The sequence below is a fragment of the Alexandromys fortis genome, unplaced genomic scaffold (assembly GCF_014885135.2).
Source record: "Alexandromys fortis isolate MF-2015 unplaced genomic scaffold, M_Fortis_MF-2015_v1.1 scaffold_3, whole genome shotgun sequence".
In the NCBI taxonomy this organism is placed as follows: domain Eukaryota; kingdom Metazoa; phylum Chordata; class Mammalia; order Rodentia; family Cricetidae; genus Alexandromys; species Alexandromys fortis.
The window spans coordinates 26673061-26693151 of NW_026067909.1; the positions used below are offsets into that span (position 1 = coordinate 26673061).

General features: G+C 50.5%; 1 protein-coding gene across 1 annotated transcript in view; it reads right to left on the reverse strand.

The window, feature by feature from the left end:
* Arhgef10 (Rho guanine nucleotide exchange factor 10) overlaps positions 1 to 18416 on the reverse strand; it is a 70684-nt gene extending 52268 nt beyond the window's left edge. The window contains exons 1-9 of the mRNA XM_050136507.1: positions 18368 to 18416; positions 17349 to 17513; positions 16016 to 16297; positions 13795 to 13858; positions 11411 to 11487; positions 9520 to 9576; positions 6133 to 6296; positions 3811 to 3927; positions 1294 to 1408 (exon numbers count right to left, since the gene is read on the reverse strand). Of these exons, the coding sequence (XP_049992464.1) occupies positions 1294 to 1408; positions 3811 to 3927; positions 6133 to 6296; positions 9520 to 9576; positions 11411 to 11487; positions 13795 to 13858; positions 16016 to 16297; positions 17349 to 17513; positions 18368 to 18416 (1090 nt within the window). The remainder of the gene's footprint in view (positions 1 to 1293; positions 1409 to 3810; positions 3928 to 6132; positions 6297 to 9519; positions 9577 to 11410; positions 11488 to 13794; positions 13859 to 16015; positions 16298 to 17348; positions 17514 to 18367) is intronic.
* Between the last annotated feature and the right edge of the window lie 1675 nt (positions 18417 to 20091).

Sequence of the window (20091 nt, forward strand, 5' to 3'; positions counted from 1 at the left end):
ATTTTAGCTTCTAACATTACAAAGTAACACAATCACAAACAGAGAAGCAGCAGGGGCTGAGAGCGAAAATAGTTACCATGGGGGACTCAGGTGGGACCTACCTATTAACTCCCTGTCTTCCACACACTGGGGTTTGAAAATTTACAAAAAGTTTACAAAAATCAAACTTTAAATCTGGGAATCTAGTTCAGGGTCCGAGTGCTTGTCGACGTGTGGCAAGGCCCTGGGAAAAGTTTAAACCCAAACTAAACCCACTTCAGACACCCAGACAGCTGAGCTGGGCTAGAATGCACCCTGTGTCTGGATGCAGGGGCACAGGAGCTCCAGGTAAGAGAGGCCTGAGAGGCCGACGGGACGGCTGGGGACCCGAACAAGTGATGTTCATAATGGGCTTTCCAGGTAACTCAGACATCCAGGACTGAGAACTATGTGGCAGCTTGGGGATGGGAGACAGACAGTGCACTTAGGGGCACATCTCTGGGTTCCCCCATCTCTCTCCTATCCCCACTCTCCAAGAGACCCATCCCGGCCGACCAGGGATTTGCCATTACCTCCTCTCACAGCTGCACCCAGCCTGGGAGGCCTGCACCGGGCTTCAGGTCCTAGCTGCTATCTGGCTCAGCTCTAGGACCTTCCTCTGACCTAAAGGATCTCATGCCTGCAGCCTGGGGACAGCATTCAGCGTCCCCAGACACACACAGGCCACACAGGCTACAGTCCTTTAGTGAGATGTAGGAAAACTTGAGTATTGTAATGCCGGCCAGTCTTTCCTCACCAGCAAGAAGGCTTCTATAACGCCTGCGTAGACGGCTACCTCCTGACATACAGCCCTAGCCCCTGCAGAGTGACAAAGACTGGGAGCGCCAATCAGTATTGTCACGCAGCAGTGTGATTCACGGTGGCTGAGGTGACTAGGCATGCACAGACAGGGTCTCTGCCCCTGAGGGCTATAGGGAAGAGGAACACAGGGGCAGCTGGGGCACCAACTACCCTCTAGTGAGAGGGGGCGGCAGAAGACTCAGCTATTCACAGAGACTCTGTTAACTTTGTATTTTAGTGTATGCATCCCTTTACGTATTTGGCCAATACCCCACAACTACATGGGGCCTGAAACAGAAAAGCCTCTCCATCATTTGGAGGGGGTAGGCCTTGGTCGTCTGGGTGGAGCAAAAGTCTCTCTGCTGAGGCGAAGTACAGGAATTTCCACACTGCCTCCGCCCTACCTGAGCCAGTGCCACAAGAGAAAGAAAAGCTGAGACAGGCTCATGCTACATGTGAAAATGGGTTCCGGACCTTGGGAGACAAAAGACTTGGTCCTAATGAAGGAGCGGCCTCTCTTCACGGCAGCTTTGGTCTTCTCCAGCCCATCTTTGGTGCCCTCCTTGGCTGCCTTCATGAGCTTCTGCATCTGTAAAACAGAAGCAACGGCGTAAGGAGCTGCTGCAGTGGCCCAGCACGACGTCCCCGCTGTGACTTTAAAAGAATACTGTCAAGTAGTCCGGGTTGACACACTACGTGGAGTGAGCCTTCCAGTTTGGGAAAGGCTTCTTGGTTATGGTCAGTGTGTGTGTGTTTGTGGTTCTTCTTGGTTATGGTCAGTGTGTGTGTGTTTGTGGTTCTTCTTGGTTATGGTCAGTGTGTGTGTGTTTGTGGTTCTAAGAAACTTCTGATTTGTTTTTTCTTTCTGTTTTGTGGTTGCTAAGGAAGAGTCCTTCCTTTGGCATGGTTCAAAAACATTCCTGCTCCTTTTTTTTTTTTTAATTATCTTTCAAACCTGGGGAGCTTTGTGGAGTGGCAGACAGTCATGTGCCCCTAACACAAGGGCAGAAGAATTAACTGCATGCTTACTTAAGTGTTTGTATGCTCTCCACAGGAGTCCTTCCTGACATGTCCCAGGTCTATACCCAGTTGTTCAGAGAGGCAAGAAGGGGTCAAGGATATAAGTGGACTGGGATTGGCCCAGGTGAGAAGAAGACAGCCAGTCCCTCTGTAGGGACTGGGATAGGGACGTAAGTTAGAAAGACAGCAACCCATGTGGGTTGAGTTCACTGGACCTGGTTTCCTCCAGCCAAGGCTGGGATTTAACATTCAAATCTAAGCACAGGTGCCCAAGAGTGGCACTGGCACATGCTGGCATCTCGTGTCCTACTCTTTAAACAGCTAGTGTTGATGGTATTGGCAGCAGATATTCAATGCCAAGAGACCCGTGAGGAAGTAAGCCAGCATCCTTAGCAAGCCTGGTTTAACTCTCCGCAAGTTGCCATGGCAACCAGGCCTGCAGCTCATACCCGCTACCTGCTATTGACAACTTCACCCAGGGGACAGCAGTCTTTGGGGGAGTACACACTAAAGTCCCCTCCTTCCCAATGCTGATACTGCTGCTTTCTATTCAACGGCCATTCAACGTAGCTATAATCAACCCCCGATCTACACTTCCAATCCAGCACCCTTTCATAATCATTCTTTCCTGTAAAACTTACAAAGTGACTCTTGTCTCCCATCTTGTGCCCCTCAGTCCCACTCATGACGATAACCTGTTGGTATGTCCGTGGCTAGCTCATTTCCCTCACTGCGGTTACCTTTCTAGGTCCTGCTCTGCCATGCCCCCACCACGGGCAGTTGTACCTCAGCCCCACTTGACCACATGAGGATAATAGAGGAAAGCAGACTCAGACAGAAGGGCCCCTGGAGACCCCAAAGCAATCCTCCATGTCAGGCAGACAGGAGGTAAGGAGACTCGCCCCAGGCTCAACCCAAAGGCAGGGCTCACTGTTCATGATCCTAGCACTTGCTCACATCTCTGGACCTGTCACCCAGCAACACTCAAACGTTCCTGAGCAGGACGGAGTTGACCTCATACAGCGGGCTGCCCCAACTGTCAGAGAGCCCATGGCTCCCAGGAACACCCTGGAGTTACCATCTCGTGGATCTGCCTCAATCCTCTTGCTGTCCTGCAGGGAACCATCAGACGCTGGCCAAACAGTCCCGTGACTCCTGGGGAGGCAGCTCTGCTTCAGAAACCAGCGTATGAACGCCGAGGAGTGGAGACACCACTGCCCAGAGCTGGCTCCAAAGACATTGAGTTTAGTGAAATCCATCTATCACATGAATAGATCTCACAGGACAAGGGACCACGGTGAGTAGGGGAAGGTTACTTGACAGTGCCCTTTTAAAGCACATCTCCAAGGACTAAGGTATGCAAACCCAGTAGTTCTCAAACTTTTGGCCTAGGAGCCCCTTCAACTTCACAACATTTCTGTGTTTTTGAGCAGGGTTAGAAATGAGCCCAGGGCCTTGAGCTTGCTAGGCCCAAGCTCTCCTTCTCTCGGCTCTTAGAGGCCATTGAATGCCCTAACAGCTTTCGTTCACATTGCATTAATCTACAGTGGTAAAGTCCAAACTCGTAACAATTTTGAATGTTATAGTGATGTTTACTTAGAAGATAATAAATCTACAGCATTTTACATTCAATAACATAATTATGAGAAATGATTCTCTTTTTCAAAATGGGATTGATATTTGTTTTGCATGCTGGGGAATCCCCCAGACACTGCAGACTCCACACCCCATCTGTTGCTATGTTACACACGACAGGCTCCTGGAAGCCCCTCCCTTCACTTGTGAGGGACCAAGCTCACAGAGATGGTTAAGGACAGCCCTGGAAATGCCCGAGTGGCCTGGGAGCCCTGGGCCACGCTTTGAGAACCACTGTTCTGGCTGAGTTGCACACAGCACAAGTCTACCTTGTGCACAGCATGGTCTGCTCTGGAGCACATGCGCGCCGCAGAGGGTAAGGAGGAGCTACACTACCTTCCGCTCCTGCCTGCGCTTTGCCTGCGGCACCTCCATGGCTCCCACCGTACTGGCCACCAGGCCTCTCATCTTTTCCTCACAGTGCGCCTTAAAGCGGGTTAGGTCATGAGAGAGCTGTGGCACAAAGAGACATGCTTTTCAGAACAGGCTCTGTGGGGCCGCAGAGACCTAGCCTGCACCAAGGATGCGGCACCTTCCGGCTGGAGGCCATGGCCAGCTCTGCTGACCTGAGGGGAACCCACGCATGAGTGAGGCATGCAGGAAGGACACATGCTCCTTCCACCAGTGGACTGCGGATGCCCCAGGGAAGAACAGAAAGTGCTGTGTAAGAGACCATTCGGTTACATCTCAAGGAGACAGGAATTCAACATGCAAAATACACTTCTGACTATTTTGTGACAGGGTTCAGTGGGAAGAACCTGGTGTTCGGGACCACGCTGGAGCACAGCTAATGTGGGGAAGAGTCTCCGTGCTAACGTGACACCCTGACAGATGATTGGCTGGTTGTGCCGAACCACCCTTCCTCCAGTCACCATCATCGCAAGCACACACAGCCAGACGTTTCTCCCGGGGTGGGGTGGGGGGAATGTCTCATGTTAACCAGGACAAGACACTTGAAGTAATGTTTAACAGAAACTTTACACTACTTCAACAACTCGCTTTTACCAGCAGCTTTGAAAACATGACTCCTTCAATCTAGAAAGCCTGTCTCCTCCTGCACTTCTGTGTTGTGCGGGCCTAGCCCACGAGGACCCCTGTCCACAGCCCCCATCCTCCCAGCAGGAAGTATCTCTAGTGCTTCCCATGGTGAGAAAAGGCTGCTGGGCTGGCATTTCTGGAGGCTTGACGGTGGGTACGAGCCCGCCTCAAGGGCAGGAAGAACAGCCCACTGGCACTGCCAGAAGAGATGCCATCCTCTCAAGTCAATCAAGAGGACCAGCCTGAGTGTTTGTGGCAGCACAGGCTCATAGGTACCCTGGGTGCTCCCCCTACCGGGTTACTGTTTAAGGACTTTGGGTTAGGTCGGGAACGTGTAATACAGCTCCATGCAGGCAACTATCACCTTGTTGTTAGTTCCCCTGGCTGCACTTGCAGCTCCATCCCAGGGCAGATCCCAGCTGCACTCCTGATCAAAAAAGAAAAAAAAAAAAAAAAAAAGACCCCACGTTCCTAGAGAAAGCCTGACTACAAGCTGGCACTACTGTTCTTGGGACTGAATTCTGAATCAAGATAGAGGAAATGACAGCTCTGCAGTGACAACTTGCAAAAGTACAGAGACACAAAACTTGGGTACGATCACAGTCTCTGGCTGCTGGAGTCCCCGGGGAAGGCAGGCAGGGCTACGGTTAACTATTAGAAAGGTAAGTATCAGGTCTCGGATGAGGACCTCATGTGAGCTGTGTATCAACCTCATACAGCTGCAGTGTTTAGACACCACTGTGACTGTTCACACAGTCAGTCAACTCCTACACCCTGCCATAGACAACGCCACCAGCGGCACACAGTACCAAAAGATCCTTCTATACCAGCCACAGGGGGCCCTCCAACAAGAGTATGTGAGCCTGCCAGCCACAGAGAACCCCAACAAGCTGCAGCCAGGGCCAGGGCCATCCTCAGACTAATGCTCACTCTTACCGGCTTCCATATTCCTCCCTGGACTGTAACCTGTGAAGTTTATGCCAAAAAACAAAAGTTCCCTCGAGGGAAAAATGTCCAGGCAGCTAGAGCCTCGCTGTCCACCACCGTTCTTCAGCCCTCTGTCTTCACATCATCCTGGTCACACGCCAGCTGTTCACTGGCAGGACAGTGCGGAAGCAAAGCAGAGCTGTGCCTGTCCTGTCCAAAGGGACCCGGCCAGCTCACTCTGTGCACAAGGACCGTGACTGCCCAGACTACATCAATTTAGTGCCCGCTCGTATTTTTCTTCCCTTTTAACCTTGTCTTTTGAGAAAGGCTCTTTCTCTGCAGCCCTGGATGTCCTGATACCACAACCCAGGCTGGCCTTCAATTCCCAGCAATCCTCCTACTCCAACCTCTCAAGTGCCAGGATTATACCTGTGCCAACACATGGCTTTTCCCACTTCTTAGAGTCCAGGTGCTGAGCCTGTTTAGGATGGCAGACGTGGCTTTATGAGGCTGTAACAGCCAGATCCTCCTGTGTTTAGAGCTAAGAGACTACTTTAGTGGTACCCTATGTTCCTCAAACTACACATCGATGTCTCTGAAATAACCATGTAAGTGTGTGTGACTAGAATACATTTCCCAGTCCCGATCCCGAGAGAGCGAGGCCTTTGTCCATCACACAAACTAAGCACATACTTGCTTTTTGTGGCTGCTACGCAGGAAGGACCTGGGAATTCCATTCTTGCCCTCTGAGTCACTTTGCTCCTCATAGCTTTCGAATTCACTGGAGCTCCACCCGTATTCCAGTGAGCTGTTTCCGCCTTCGTCTCCATTCTCCACATCATCATAAATCATTTCATCTGAGTGCACAGACCAAGGTGAAAATGGTTAAACCTGAGCTGGCTGGGCTACCTTTTCACCTATGGTCCAGAGGGAGGTTGTCAGCACTACTCAGGAACAAGGCAGATGTGGCTGAGGACACCAGCTGTCAGAGCCTCCTCCGAGTGGGCAGTGACGGGTATCTGAGAACGCTCTGCATGTGCTTCTGGCACGTCACTACAGCACTGGCACCCCAAGGACCCAGCATGACTCCAGCAAAGAACAGAACCATATAGTAAATGATGTTCTACCCATCATGAACTTTCCACAAAAGGAGAGCTTCCTGTATATATGGAGCATGCAGAGACTGGATAGATAGGTGATAAGCAGAGAGAAAGGCAAGCAGAGATGCGGAGCTGACACCTGATGTACACAGGACCTAAAGATGATAAACAGCTCTCTAAACGGCGCTTAGCCGTGTAGGCTGGGACACGGGAGCGAGGCCACTGCTCCTGGAACTACATACAGTGGAGGCATTCTCCCCCGACGCTCAGCTGTCTGTCAGTGTGACTGGCTGTCACACTGGGGCAGGGCCTCTGCGTTTCGGGGAAACTCCTGACTGAGAGGCCTGGATGACTGTGGATGGTGTTATGTTTTCCGCTTTGAGGACTCTTACAAGAACTGCAGTCTCACTTACTTAACTATTTCAACTGATTGATCTCAAGTTACGATTTTTACAGACAGATGCTGCAGTCACCGCCACTGAAGCAATCTTCCCTTCCCCTCCCCTGCTCCCCCCTCTCCTGACACTGTCACCAGAGCCGGCTTCTGCCGCTTGTCAGACAATAGCTTTGGTTTTCCCTGACACGTCTTGGTGTACTGGCTTCTACTTCCCACTTTGCCCTAGCCACGGGGTCCTTTCTGCCACGCCCTGCTACCGTCCTCCAAGGAACTGGACTGGATCTCATTACCTTTCAATAAATTTTGAACATAGGCAATTATCTCAATAATTTCATTGCTATAAATCTGTCCTAAGAGTTTTGAAGATTAATAAAGTCAAAATATGCTGTGATTTTTCAGTCTCCCTTCATTTTTGACGGTTTTGAAGATAACAGAACAATTATATTTGTAGAGAGGTTTCAATATTTGTTACGTATTTATTCATTCAGTCATTCATAGTAAAGCTGGGGCCTTGAACACACAAGGACGGCGGGCGCTCTGCCCCTGCACTGTGTATCCCACACCTTCATCTTGACTATCGTTGGGTTGCACTGGCCCGGCATACCCTGTACTCATTCTGTAGGTCGGGCAGCTCAGACCGGCCTTGAACTGCAACCCTCCTGCCTCAGCCTCCAGAGCAATGAGGATGACAGGCCCAATAATTTATATTAGTTTTATTCTTTTAAAAGTTACGTTTATTTTTAAGGTCAATTTTATTGAACTGTGTGGTAGCTTAATATCAGCTTGACACAAGCTAGAATCATTTGGGAAGAGGGAATCTCAACTGAGAAAATGCTCCCAACCAGAATGGCCTGTAGGCAAGCTTGTAGGGCATCTTCTTGGTGATTAATGTGGGAGGGCCCAGATCACTCTGGGCAACGCCACCCCAGGTGTGTGGTTGTGGTGCTATAAGAAAACAGGCTGAGCCAGCCATGGAGAGCAAGTCAGAAGGCAGCACTCCTCCATGACCTCTGTTCCAGGTTCCTGCCCTGTCTGTCCTCAGTGGCCGAAGATGACCTGAGAGATAAAAACTAGAATAAACCCTTTCTTCCCCAAGCTGTTTTATGACAGCCATAGAAACCCTAAGACAGACTGTTTATCAAGAGATATTTGCATAACACATTTCTGGCATTTGTTAATACTTGCACAGAAGCATAGTGCGTAATTTTAAAGTATTACATGTGCTTGATAAAACACTTGGAAACTGTAGCTGTCTTGAAGCCAGTTACGCTGGCATTCTACAGCCACTGATTCTGCACGCCAGCACCCATCAACCGTCAGGACAGCCTTCTATATTCATTCATTCTGCAGCTCGCACCCATCGACAGTGAGGCCACTCTGTCCCTCTAAAAATGCCATGAAGCAGGACACCTAATGTGCATGAGTTAATGCCGGCTAGTGCGACACCTAACAGGCTGGTAGTGAGACTGGCCCCTTTTGGTCACCATCATATTTCCTCCCCACACAGCTGCTTCCGCACTGTCTGTGTCCTCACAGGCAGCCGGATCCCAGTTATCTTAACTAGAAGTGTTGATATTTGGGCTCACTCTGCAGTCTTTCCTCATGCTTTTTGTCGTTTTCTTCCTCATTTATGAGTCCTTGCTTTCAGCCGGGCTGGTTGTGCTCACTGGTTTAGAAGTTAAATAATAGATTCCTATGCTTTCAGGTGCTGCCCATCAAATACACAGAGAACCTTTCACAGCCAAACAAAACCACAAACCACACACACACACAAAACAAACAAACCAGAAACCTAGCCACTACCCTGCGAGTGTAGAGGGCCCCCGCTCTGAGGGCCAGCCCACCTGTAAACCCATCGGCATGGCCGGCTGCCTCGACTCTGCCTTGTGGTTCACCACAGCTCTGCCAGCGGCAATGCTCTCGGCTCTCTTGCTGCCTACTGCTTCCTTCTGCTTCCATATCCTCCCCCTGCCTGTGACACTGCTGCTCCAGCAGTGAGGACAAACCCAAGCGTCTGGCTGCCATGGCATGTGGAAAAGACTGTGCTTGTGTGGGGATGTGGAAGCCGCAGGGCACCTCCCTCTTCCAACCGCCCATCCGTCTCCTGCCATCCTCTCCCGCAGCTCTCAGCGGCTCGCCTGTTTCTTTTGCTGCTTTAAGACAGTCGCAGCGATCTGGTGCTCTGCGGTCTCAGTTACATCTGCCAAGTTCCAGATCAACATTCAGCGAACCCTGCTTTAGGTTACTATCGCTACGATCTGACAGTGGTCGCTTTCCTTCAGATCTAGAAAACCGTACCTGACTTTGTGTTTGCCTGTTACAGCACTTCTTAGATGTGTGCTAGAACGCTTAGCCTCAGTGTTTCCAACCTAGGCTCCTGTTTTTCATATCTGTTGCTCTTAGTGCATCGAGTGCTGTGAGCAAGCACACCAGCCCTCAAACACACCATACAAGATAAGCACCAAAACCAAAGACAAAACACGGGTGCAGGACCTGGGGGTTGCTCACGCACTAGCTACTTTTGTACCCAAAACAAAAGACTGCTAAGCTGGACCTGAAACTCCGGTCCAGACAAGATCAAACCTGGTTCAGAGTCTGAGTTCTCCCTTGGAACGTCATCGTAAATTGCTTCCTCTGGATCTGCAAGATAAGAGAATACCTGTTAAAAGTTAACTAGAGCCAAGGAGTGTGATGTTATAAAAATATCCCAAAGGTTAGCACAGAGGGATGGCCCACTGTGTCTCAGCAAGAAAAACCACTCTGAATGAGAGCTTCGTCTCAAAACAGAAGAGATGTGAAATCCGATCAACAGCGGGGAGTTCACAGTTCCCAGGCTCACTCATTCTATTACTGTCCAACAATGTCTCTCTCCATGGCTCTTTTGAGCAGGTTTAAGCTTGTGGGGTTCAGAATACAAAGGAGGTACACAAGTCTTAGGAATGAAAGGAGTACGTACTGGTGTCACATCAATGGGGAATCCACTGAACTACGCTGATGGCTGGGGAGTATTTACACCCTTGAGGTGAGAAGTCACCCGTGCCGGTAGTAAGTCAAATGCACAGTTTTGACCAAGTAGTATGGGGACATGACTGTTCTGTGACAGGCTTTCTTAAAGCCCGCACGTGTGGACGTGTGTATGTGTGTGTGTGTGGTGGGGGTGTTGTAAAAATGTAATACGCCATACAGATGGTCACACTGGATCACCAATGACATTGAAACCGAAGTGACTATATAACATGTTTACACACCTCATGTGGATATATGCTTCACATAAAGGCTTTTGAGGCTACTTTTCCAAAGCGTTTGTGCTGTCATTTCTGCGGAGAACACCCAGCCACAGTGTATCTGCATACTAAAACCACGGGAGACAGAGGATAAACGAACTGTCACCCCTACAGCATGGTCACTCATCACCATAAGGAGCAAGTCCAGAAACTGCAATTCTGAAATCGTGGTGGCAGCCGGCACACCACTAGCACCTAAGCAACTGTGGCCACAGTGTAGATTTCTCCTCCCGAGACAGGGCTGGGCAGTGTGAGCCCTAGGGTTGTTTTTAAGAGGTAAATTGCTTGGGTTTGGTGGAGGGGGTGGCTGAAGAAACCTAGACACCACGTATATAACAAGACGTTTATGGGTTCTTGTGATGGCTCTGAATCAGCAGCCCCCAAATAGCCATCACAATCAATCTAGAACCTGTGTCAAAAACACAGTTAAAACCAAACCAAGACTTTGCAGAAGAAGCTGGAACAGTTGAGCAGTTAAGGTGGTCTGACCTTTAAGCCAATCGTATAAAACAGTTACACGGAAATTAGAAGCTACTGGATATAAAGGCATAATGTGTTTGCTTCCTTAAAATAAAAAAAAATTAAGACTGGTTAAAAACATCTCAGCTTTAAAAAAAAAAAATCTCAGCTTCTTAAAACAATAGTGGAATCTGAGACCTGTAGAGGACCCCTGAGCACCACCACTGACAAAGACAACCTGAAGGCCATCCTAGAAGTGCCAACAGCGTCTCCCTGGAGAACAGCTGACAACGGGTGGCAGGTCTGAGTGCTAGCTCCCTCCCCATCATGCAGTGAAGACAGGCTGTGCCAGGAAGGAGCAGGAGGGGTAAGTGCTCAGTGCAGAGCTGTGACTGCCTCAGCACAGGGCAAAGGTCGCTTCGGAGTCCCGGGAGACTTCTCTACATAAGCTTTTGTTAGTACTCCCGTAAATGAGAGTACTAATTTTTTTATTATAAACTGATTGGCCTAGAAGCTCAGACTTCTTATTAACTCTTATAACTTAAATTAGCCCGTTATTCTTGTCTATGTTAGCCATGCGGTTGGTGCCTTATTCGGCGAGGCAGTCACATCTAGCATTTTAAAGGTTGCAGTCATCTGATCTCGGCCAGGAAAGGAAACCCATGGCCTTCTTGCCAAGACTTGTAGGTGCTCAGGGGTGGGGATCCGGGCCTTGGGGCAGTAGCACTTACTTTCCATCCACGCTGTGTTGGCAGGGTCGGCTGCCCACCGGGCCAGGGCACTGCCTTCTTGGCTGCCTTGATCACCACTAGAAGGAAAGATAGGCATTGAGAACACGGAGAAGCACACCAGCCAGGGGGGGCTGAGCAACCTATGGCATTCACATGTGTTCACACTATTACAGAAGGTCACTCCAAGTTCAAGTTTACACGCGTAACTCTATCAGCGATCACACACACGGCAGTGTCAGAAATGTCGGTTTTTCTGCACAACCTGAAGGTCATACATGATACCCCCTGACTGTGCGCGGCCTCAGCCTTCTCTTTCTCAGGGCAGGCTGGTAGGAGGAAGGTGCCGGGACCACAAAGCTATCTACAAGGTGACAGTCACAGGCAGAAAGTGACTTTGACTTCTGTCGTACACAACATGAAGCGACTATGACACTTCCTGCAGGGGACAGGAAGGGATTCACTGGACACATGAATTGTCACCGTAAGGTCTCAACATCTGACAAAAGGGGGTTGCAGGATGACAGTCCCCAAGACACCCACCTCCTGCCAGGAGACTCCTAAAGGCAACTGCCCAGCAGGGCCAAAGAATTAGGGGGACAAATCCAGAAATAAGGTGACTATGCAGAAATATACAAAGGGCTCTGGAAAGCCAACACGAGCAAAAGGAAGGGTTAGCTTCTAGTCTCTGAAGAAACAAGAATCCAGCTGCCTCTACCTCCAGAGTGCTGGGATTAAAGGCGTGCACCACCACTGTGCAGCTGAGCCTTGCCATTCTTAAGGGATAAGAGTCACTCCCCCATTCAGCATGGCCACTTAATGTGGCCTCAGGAAGTAGTGGTTCCCAGAGGGTAGGACGCTGTCTGGTGTGAGCCATCTGTGGGGACTGTCAGTGAAGACCTTCACCAGCCTTCACCCTCATTCCTCTCTTGGAACTTTACACTCACACGTCCTTAGAACCTATAACCACTGAGAGGGACGCTGTAGGCAATGCTCTCAGGTGTACGCCCTTGCCCTGAGAGCTTGTTATGCAGTATTTGGTTGATGTCCCCGAGAGGCCTGTCCTTTTCTGAAGGGAGGTGGAAGGGGGTGATCTGGGGGAAAGGTGAGGTGGGGGGAGAGACCAGGGGGAAGTTCGGGAAACTAGTCAGCATGTAATGTATTTCAGAAGTATAAGGGGGGGGGGGGGGGGGGAAAGGTGAGGTGGGGGGAGAGACCAGGGGGAAGTTCGGGAAACTAGTCAGCATGTAATGTATTTCAGAAGTATAAATTTAAAGAGGAAGAAAAACAATGGTAGAGCTCTCATCACGCTACTCAGACGAGCAGGCGACTAAAAACTTGGTAACCACAAATTCTGCAATGTTCTGTTTAGCATACTCGGTATTTCTTGGATCAGGGTTAACTATGGGGGAAGAGCAGAAAGTGAGACCACGGAGGGGAGACCGTATTAGATGTGCATGGATGGGTGCACAGGACAGTCAGGAACTGGTCCTGTGCTGGATGATGGGGAAGGGGACAGCAGACAGGTATGTCCACAGGGCACAGTTAGATCAATGCTTGATGGGATGGCAGGGATGAGGCACCGCACAGCAGACACCCACGCACGTGCACCCATGGCAGAAACGGTCCTCTGCTGACCAGAGGGAAGGATTACACAGGGAAGGGAGGGGTCTTCCACTTTTGAAGTTTCCAATTACATCTGCACACTAATTTTCCTCCTATTTTGGTTGTGGCGGTACATATATGCACACATACATCTGTGTAGGTGCACATGCATGCTGTGTGGAGGCCGCCCTTTGACACTGGCTGTCTTCCATCACTCACCTCCTGACTTTATGATAGACTATGTCTTACCCAGTGCTCAGGTGCTCACTGATTCAGCTAGAATGGCTGGCAGGCAAGCCCCAAGGCATCTTCCTGCATCCCCAGGGCTCAGATTACAGGTTTGTGCCCTGCACCTGGTGTTTATGTTGGTACTGGGGGTTGAATTCTTGTCCTCACATTTGTGTGGCAAGCACTTCACTGACTAAGCCATCTCCCAGCCATGGTTTTAGTTTTGGGAAACAGTAGCTCACCATGCAGACTAGTCTAGTCTAGAACTCACGATTGGCCTGTCTCAATTTCCTCAGCGGGACTGACTACTAATTCTAATCATGTACAGAACTATAGGCTGGGTGGTGGTGGCGCATGCCTTTAATCCCGGCACTTTGGAGGTAGAGGCAGGGGCATCTCTGTAAGTTCAAGGCAAGCCTAGTCTACAGAGTGAGTCCAGGACAGTCAGTGCAGTTACACAGAGTAACCCTGTCTCAAAAAGACAGAAACAGCGGGGAGAGCCCAGCATGAAGGTCGAGGCATGGACACAGAAGGTCTAGAGTTAGCAGAGATACCTGTGTGGAAGGTCCTCAGAGCTTAGGGAATTGCACTGCCCATCTCCCGAAACTTCTGCTGCTTCTGCCGAGAGAAAAGGGTGACAGTGCATCACACCTGGCAAGGTGTTTCCACAGCTGACTTTGAACCCTAAATGATGTCATGTTTCTTTTTCACCCGCAACAGGCTTATGCCGTCAAAGATTAGAAAATGTTCAAGTCTTAGATAAAATATACTCATGACAGGATCATATCAGACTGAGACACCAGGTCTGTGACACAGACTAAATGCAAACACACATAAGAGATCAACAGGCAAGAAGGAAGCACAACATGTCAGGCTTGTATACAGTATCCCACGGGTACTGAAGTCATGGAACCCAGTTTAAGGGACCCAACCACTGAGGGGTTACTAAACTAAGAGCAGGGCTCTGACACCAAACGGTAACCACCAATGGGGTCACAATCTGATGGCATTATTAAAAAATGATGGAGACATTTGGAGGCGGAGCCTAGTCTGAGAAAGTGGACCACAGGGTGGCAATGCCCTTGGGGGCCATCTTCTCAAGGCCTCTGTCTCTAACTGCTTCCTGGCCGCCATGATAGAAGTGGCTTTGTTCCATTTATCTCTTCCACCAATCTAGGATGCTCTGCCTCACAGCAATGTGCGATAAACCAAACTCCTGCTCACATGAGTTCTGTCCAGGGACTCTCAGATCTGACCAGCCGTTTCCTGCCATTTCTGACTCACACAGAAACATATACCCCCTGACCTGACCAGACGCTGTGGATGCTTTCCCATGCCCACAACTGTCCTGTGCTAAAACTCGCTTCTAGGAAGTGAGGTGAAAAGCAGGCCCTCCAAGACACAGGCAGGACCTGGAGCGGGGCAAGTGAGCATGAGCAGGGAGCAGGCCACCTGAGTTCTCTGGACGGCAGAAGGCCAGAGTGACCAGACCTCTTCTCCGGGACCAGCTCTCCCCAGGTGGCCAGGCCTGAGCTCCAGCGCTGGGTAAGATGGGGGGACTCGAGGATACGGGCCCCAGGAAAGTTTGTGGAGCACAGAAGCCCGCTCCTCTAGGGCAGGACATGGGGACCAGCTGTCCAGAGGCCAGCAGCTGGGAACTCAGTCCCCCCAGGGCATTCCTGTTGAGAGCTTCCTTCTCCCAGATCACGGTCTCTACTTCTTTCCAGGGAACACCATGAGGATGCCCAAGGTGAGACACTCTTCTCAGACTTGGGCTCAGAGGCAGAATTCTGACTTACAGCTACATGAAAAATTCAGTAGGGGTTCTTTCCTTTTATCTTTAATAACCAAGAAAACAATCTTCAAAGAAAACTCGGTTTTAAAAACTGGAAAACAGTAAAAAGTTCTAAGGAAAAATGTTTCCTGCAGAAATTGAGCATAAATGCTAAGGCTAGACCACAACCTGTAGTGCATCCTCCCTCTCTAACAGAGGAGCTGCTGTCTAAAGATGAGGGTCTTTGCAGTCAAAGAAAATGGGTACATAAGCCAGGTGTGTGGTACAGCTACTTAAGGCAGCTGAGGCAGGGGGATCATGAGTTCTTGACTATCTAGGCTATAAAGTGAACTCTAGGCAACGCGGGCAGCTTAGCGAGACTGGTCTCAAAATCAGAAATCAAAAAGGGCCGTGGAAGAGGCTCACTGGCAGAGTACTCGCCTCGCACGCACAAGGCTCCAAGTTCAAACTCTAGTACGGGGACTGGGGCGGGGGGATATCATTTTAAAGTAATGGATAACTGAACACCATTTAAAGAGCTTCATTTAAAAATAATTCGACATGATTTTAAACAATCTCATTTACTAATTTATATATTTCTTTGTTTATTTTGCTTTGTATAAGCACTAAGTCCCAGAACTTAAGGACAAGGTGTGCATGTTCGTCTTTTTACCCTTTACCCACAGAAAGGATTAAAGACCATTCTGAGGACACGCACACACTCTAGGACATGGATAATAAGTTATGGAGAGCGCAGGGCTGGGGCCAGCTCTAGAGTGAAGGCCACATAAGCTCTCCTAGGTGTGCAGAGGCCAGAGGTTCCAGAACACACAGCAGCCTCCAAGCCATCCGTTCACCTGCACCCGGACAGTTACAGGAAGGATTGGCGTGGGCCCAGTTTCCAACAGTGCAGACAACAACCTATGATGGGAAAGGAAAGACGGGACACAGATCTCTTAACCACTGTGCCCTGTCGCTGTAAGAAGCTGTGGGTTACGTACCTTCCTCCTCTACTGACTCGGCTCGGATGATGACGGGACTGGAGTAGGCAGGCAGCAGCAATGGCAGGTTAGATGGGACAGCATAGCCACAAGGCACAGGCACAGAGTAACCAGTAGGCACACGCAGGCCCACCCCCTCCTCTTCTGTGTTGGCATCTGGAGATGGTGGCTGGTCCTCCTGGAATGGTGTGATGTCAATGACAGAATATGGGTTCACTCTTGTTGGAACCACAAGTTTCGTGGGCTCAGCCTCAGGAGCAGGCTCGGCTCCAGTTCCGTTTCCTGGAGGACAGAGGGAGACTAGTTAGCAAGCAAGGCAGAAAGGATGGATGTGGTCTCTGTGGCTGCAGCAAGTGCATGGGAATCCTGCATCCATCACCAATGTCAGGACGCCCAGTATTCCCACATCACCACAGGAAGCTGTGAGGCCCAGGCCCATGTGGTACACGGTGGAATGAGGAGCTGGCCTCACCCCGGGCACAGATGGAGGAAACTCTGCCCAGAGGCTCCCAGGACAGTGTATATCAAACAAGAAGAGTCAAAGAACCACATGGCGAGATTTGGCTGGGGACAAAGGAACGGGAAGCCGGTCCTCAACCATAGTGGCCAAAGGTGCATCTAAGCAATCTATCTGGCTAACGTGCAAAAGCCCCAGATCTAGCTCCAGACTTGAAAAACATCAACTCCCACAGGCGATCCATCCTGGTTTATGAATAGCGATAAAATGGCAATGACATCTATTAGAAAATAGCAGACTTTTGTCCCTTAACCACAAGTGGAATATTAGAGCAACAAGAACAGAAACGGAGGGGAAATGATACAAAAAGAAAAACAGCCAAAGCTGCATACAGCTCGTTCAGCTGGCCAGGGAGACCCAGACTCCTCTGACCCCCAAAACCGTTCTTGTCATGATTTACACATGAAGCCCAATCCACCCCAGGCTCACAGGCTGAAGGCTTGGTTCCCAGGAGGTGGTGCATGAGGGGTGAATGACCTTGGTAACTCACGGATGAGCTCCTAACTGCATGGAATACCACTAGGTGGAACCCGGCTGGAGGGAGGGCGTCAATGGAGTTGTACACGTGTGTCTTTGAAGGAGCTATCCTGACTCCTCCTCAGCTTTCCTCTGAGTCTCGCTCTGCTTCTGGGGTGCATAGTGTGAGGAGCTCTCATTTGCTCCTACACCACGGGCCCAGACCCTGTGCGAGTGTGAGCCCACGTGAACCTCACCTCAGGGATTGTGTTCCAGGGATGGAAACTATCGTAGTCTAAAGGCACAAAGAGGTCAGGATGCCTCCTGCAGGACCCAGGGCAGCGTGGCTGTGTGACTGACCTGCGAGGCAGGTGCTCTCGCCTGCAAGGACTGCGTCAGCGCCTCTGGCCCCGTGGGCCGATGGGGCTTGCCGATCCGCTTCGGGGACTTCATCTCCACTGTCAAAGTCAAACAGCTCCCCCTCCTCCTCTTCGTTGTTGTTGGTGTCACATTTCACCTCATTTTCTGGAGTTTAAAAATCACAGGAATCACAACACTGATATTTGCTTCCTGGACAGCATCTGCACCTCCCTGGGCAAGAAAAACCCAGGAGAAGCAGCAGGAAAGGCGGTGAACCTGAGCCTCCCCCCCCCCCCCCCCCGCGTCCACGCGGCTGGCAGCATCACTGGGACCGCAGCAGGACTTTGGATAAGAGCTACAGTGTCCCTTGGAAGGCACTTCACCACAAGGTGGGGGGAAAAAAAACAAGAGAGGAGAGGAGAAGAGGAAAAAGCATCTCTCACATCTGAAGAATGTGCTGTGGCTTCGCTTCCAAGGAAATCTGGTCTTCTTGCCACACTAAGACAACGTGAGGAGAGGAGAAGGATTTGATTTACCAAGAGACACCCGTCCATGGTCTTGCTATTCATAATGACACACCTCATGTCACCCCCTGGCAGAAGGAAGTCCACGTAATGCTTACCCCACAATTAGAGTAGTTCCACATGGCTCCTTTGGCAGGGGTGGGGCAAGAAAGCGTGGCTGAGATAAATACATTTTACGTCACATCGCACTTCTCAGGATGGGCTGAGTTCAGCAGCAGAGCACCTGCCCAGCACGTGAACTGCTCTAGTTTCCACCCAGCACTGTCTTCCCCTCTGAGGGACAGGGCAGCGTATCTCCTTAATGAACCGCAATCGCTACATGAGTGTGGGGACGCCCACCAAACCGGCTAGTGATTTAGAGAATATACAGCAATCCATAACGGTAGGTAGCGTGTATATGCAAGAATCGCGGGCAAGTCTGGGCAGCTGCGGTGCAGCCCTTGCCAAGGCAGTGAGACATGGCTGAGGCTGAGTTGTCTGCCAGGGAGAACCTGCCTGTGTAATGGAAGAATTCAAATGGGGAGAGGTGTGAGGATGCTGCCATCCTCTGCATTAGCCTCTGGTTGGGAGGGGAAGTGGGGAAAGGGGGCACAAGATGGAGACGTATGGTTTTTGCAGATGGCAGGATGAAGGGAAAGACAGCCCAAGTGAGATCTTTTTCTGAAGAGCTCTTCCTGGGGTTCAAAATCTAAGGAGCCCACAGGTAGACAGACAGCAAAGCAGAGTGAGACAGAGTGCTAATAGCACTCCAGCCTAACTGTCAATACAGGAAGAGGTAAATCTTTGGTGATGGGAGTCCTAAGAATGGCACAGACAACACCATGAAAATCAGGCAACACTCAGCATCTGAACTGCTTGAATCGGCAAAGACTTTCAAGCTAGGAGCCTTTCAGAGCATGGCTTGCAAAGCCGTGGGACACGGTGGTGGATGAGATCAAGCTGGGTGCCATGAAAGCAGAGAAACCTAGGGATAAAACCCTCATCCCTCCTTGAAACAAAAGCCAAGTGTCCCGAGGCAAAAAATAGGAGGAAAATTGGTCCTTGGTGGACCGGCTCATGGGCTAGGAACAATTGATTGCTAGCTGAGGAGCCCGTGAGTGTCAGGGACTGGGAGACAACAAAGAGGGGTAGGTACTGCTGGAGCAATGAGACACGTGAATGGCAGTGTCGAAGCAAACAGGGCCGTGTTCACGGCAGGGTTTACAAAGTGGTGGGACTAGCAAAGGCTTCCCAGGCCTTGCTGAACCTCACACTGGGGTCGGGGAGGCTCCAGCAGATCTGAAGGACGCAGATCGGCGTGTAAATCAGGTAAATTTAAGGCACTGAAGCAGTCAAAAGAAAACGAGGAACAAGCAAAGCAGACAAGTGGGTCTGTCCAGGACACCCCAAGGCAGATGTGGCAAACTGTGTAAAGCCAGCAATCCCAGGGAAAACTTAACAGGAAGCTGAAAGCTGGAAGACATGCGAGCTTGAACAGTGGGCTGCAGAAGGCACAGAGGACAAAACAGTACAGCTGGACCTGGGGTGGAGAGTTGTCCACTCCCCAAGCACGGGCTGTGCACTTCTCCCCTGTAGGGAAGCATACCAGGAGAGGGGACTGCTCACCCAACCTGGGGCCCTTCCAGCAGCCAAGCGCAGCTGACAGAAAGGCAAGCCCTCCAATGCTGGCCTGCAGCCTGCCAGAACCACGGAGCCAACTCGAAGAGCAGGCAGAGCTGGGCAAAACTGGCTTAACCAAGGCCATCAGTAGTGGGGACATGTTCAGTGACCCCCATGGCAGCAACAGAATCCCAGGATGAGGAGCCTGGATGGAACTAACTTCGGAGGTCAAGAAGAGGTAACGTCTCATATCCAGGCAGCTATACCCCACAGTGTTCCTTACACAAAGCTAAGCAATGGGGCCACGTGTTATACTAGACCTCACTGAGGTCCATTTTCTGTACCACCTGCGCAGTCCAAGACCACTGGTTACTTAACGTGAAAAGACGGCAGAGGTCCTGCCCACCCCCATGAAAGAGGCTTCTGACTCACATCCTCGCCGCCAGGATCCGAACAGAGTGAAGCTGTTCTTGGTCAAGGTCATTTCACAGAATACCCACCCCTCCCGGCATCCTGTCTCCTTCTCACTCCTGATGCCTGAGGGCCCCTCTTCTGTACTTTCCTCCTCTCTCTCTCTCTCTCTCTCTCTCTCTCTCTCTCTCTCTCTCTCTCTCTCTCTC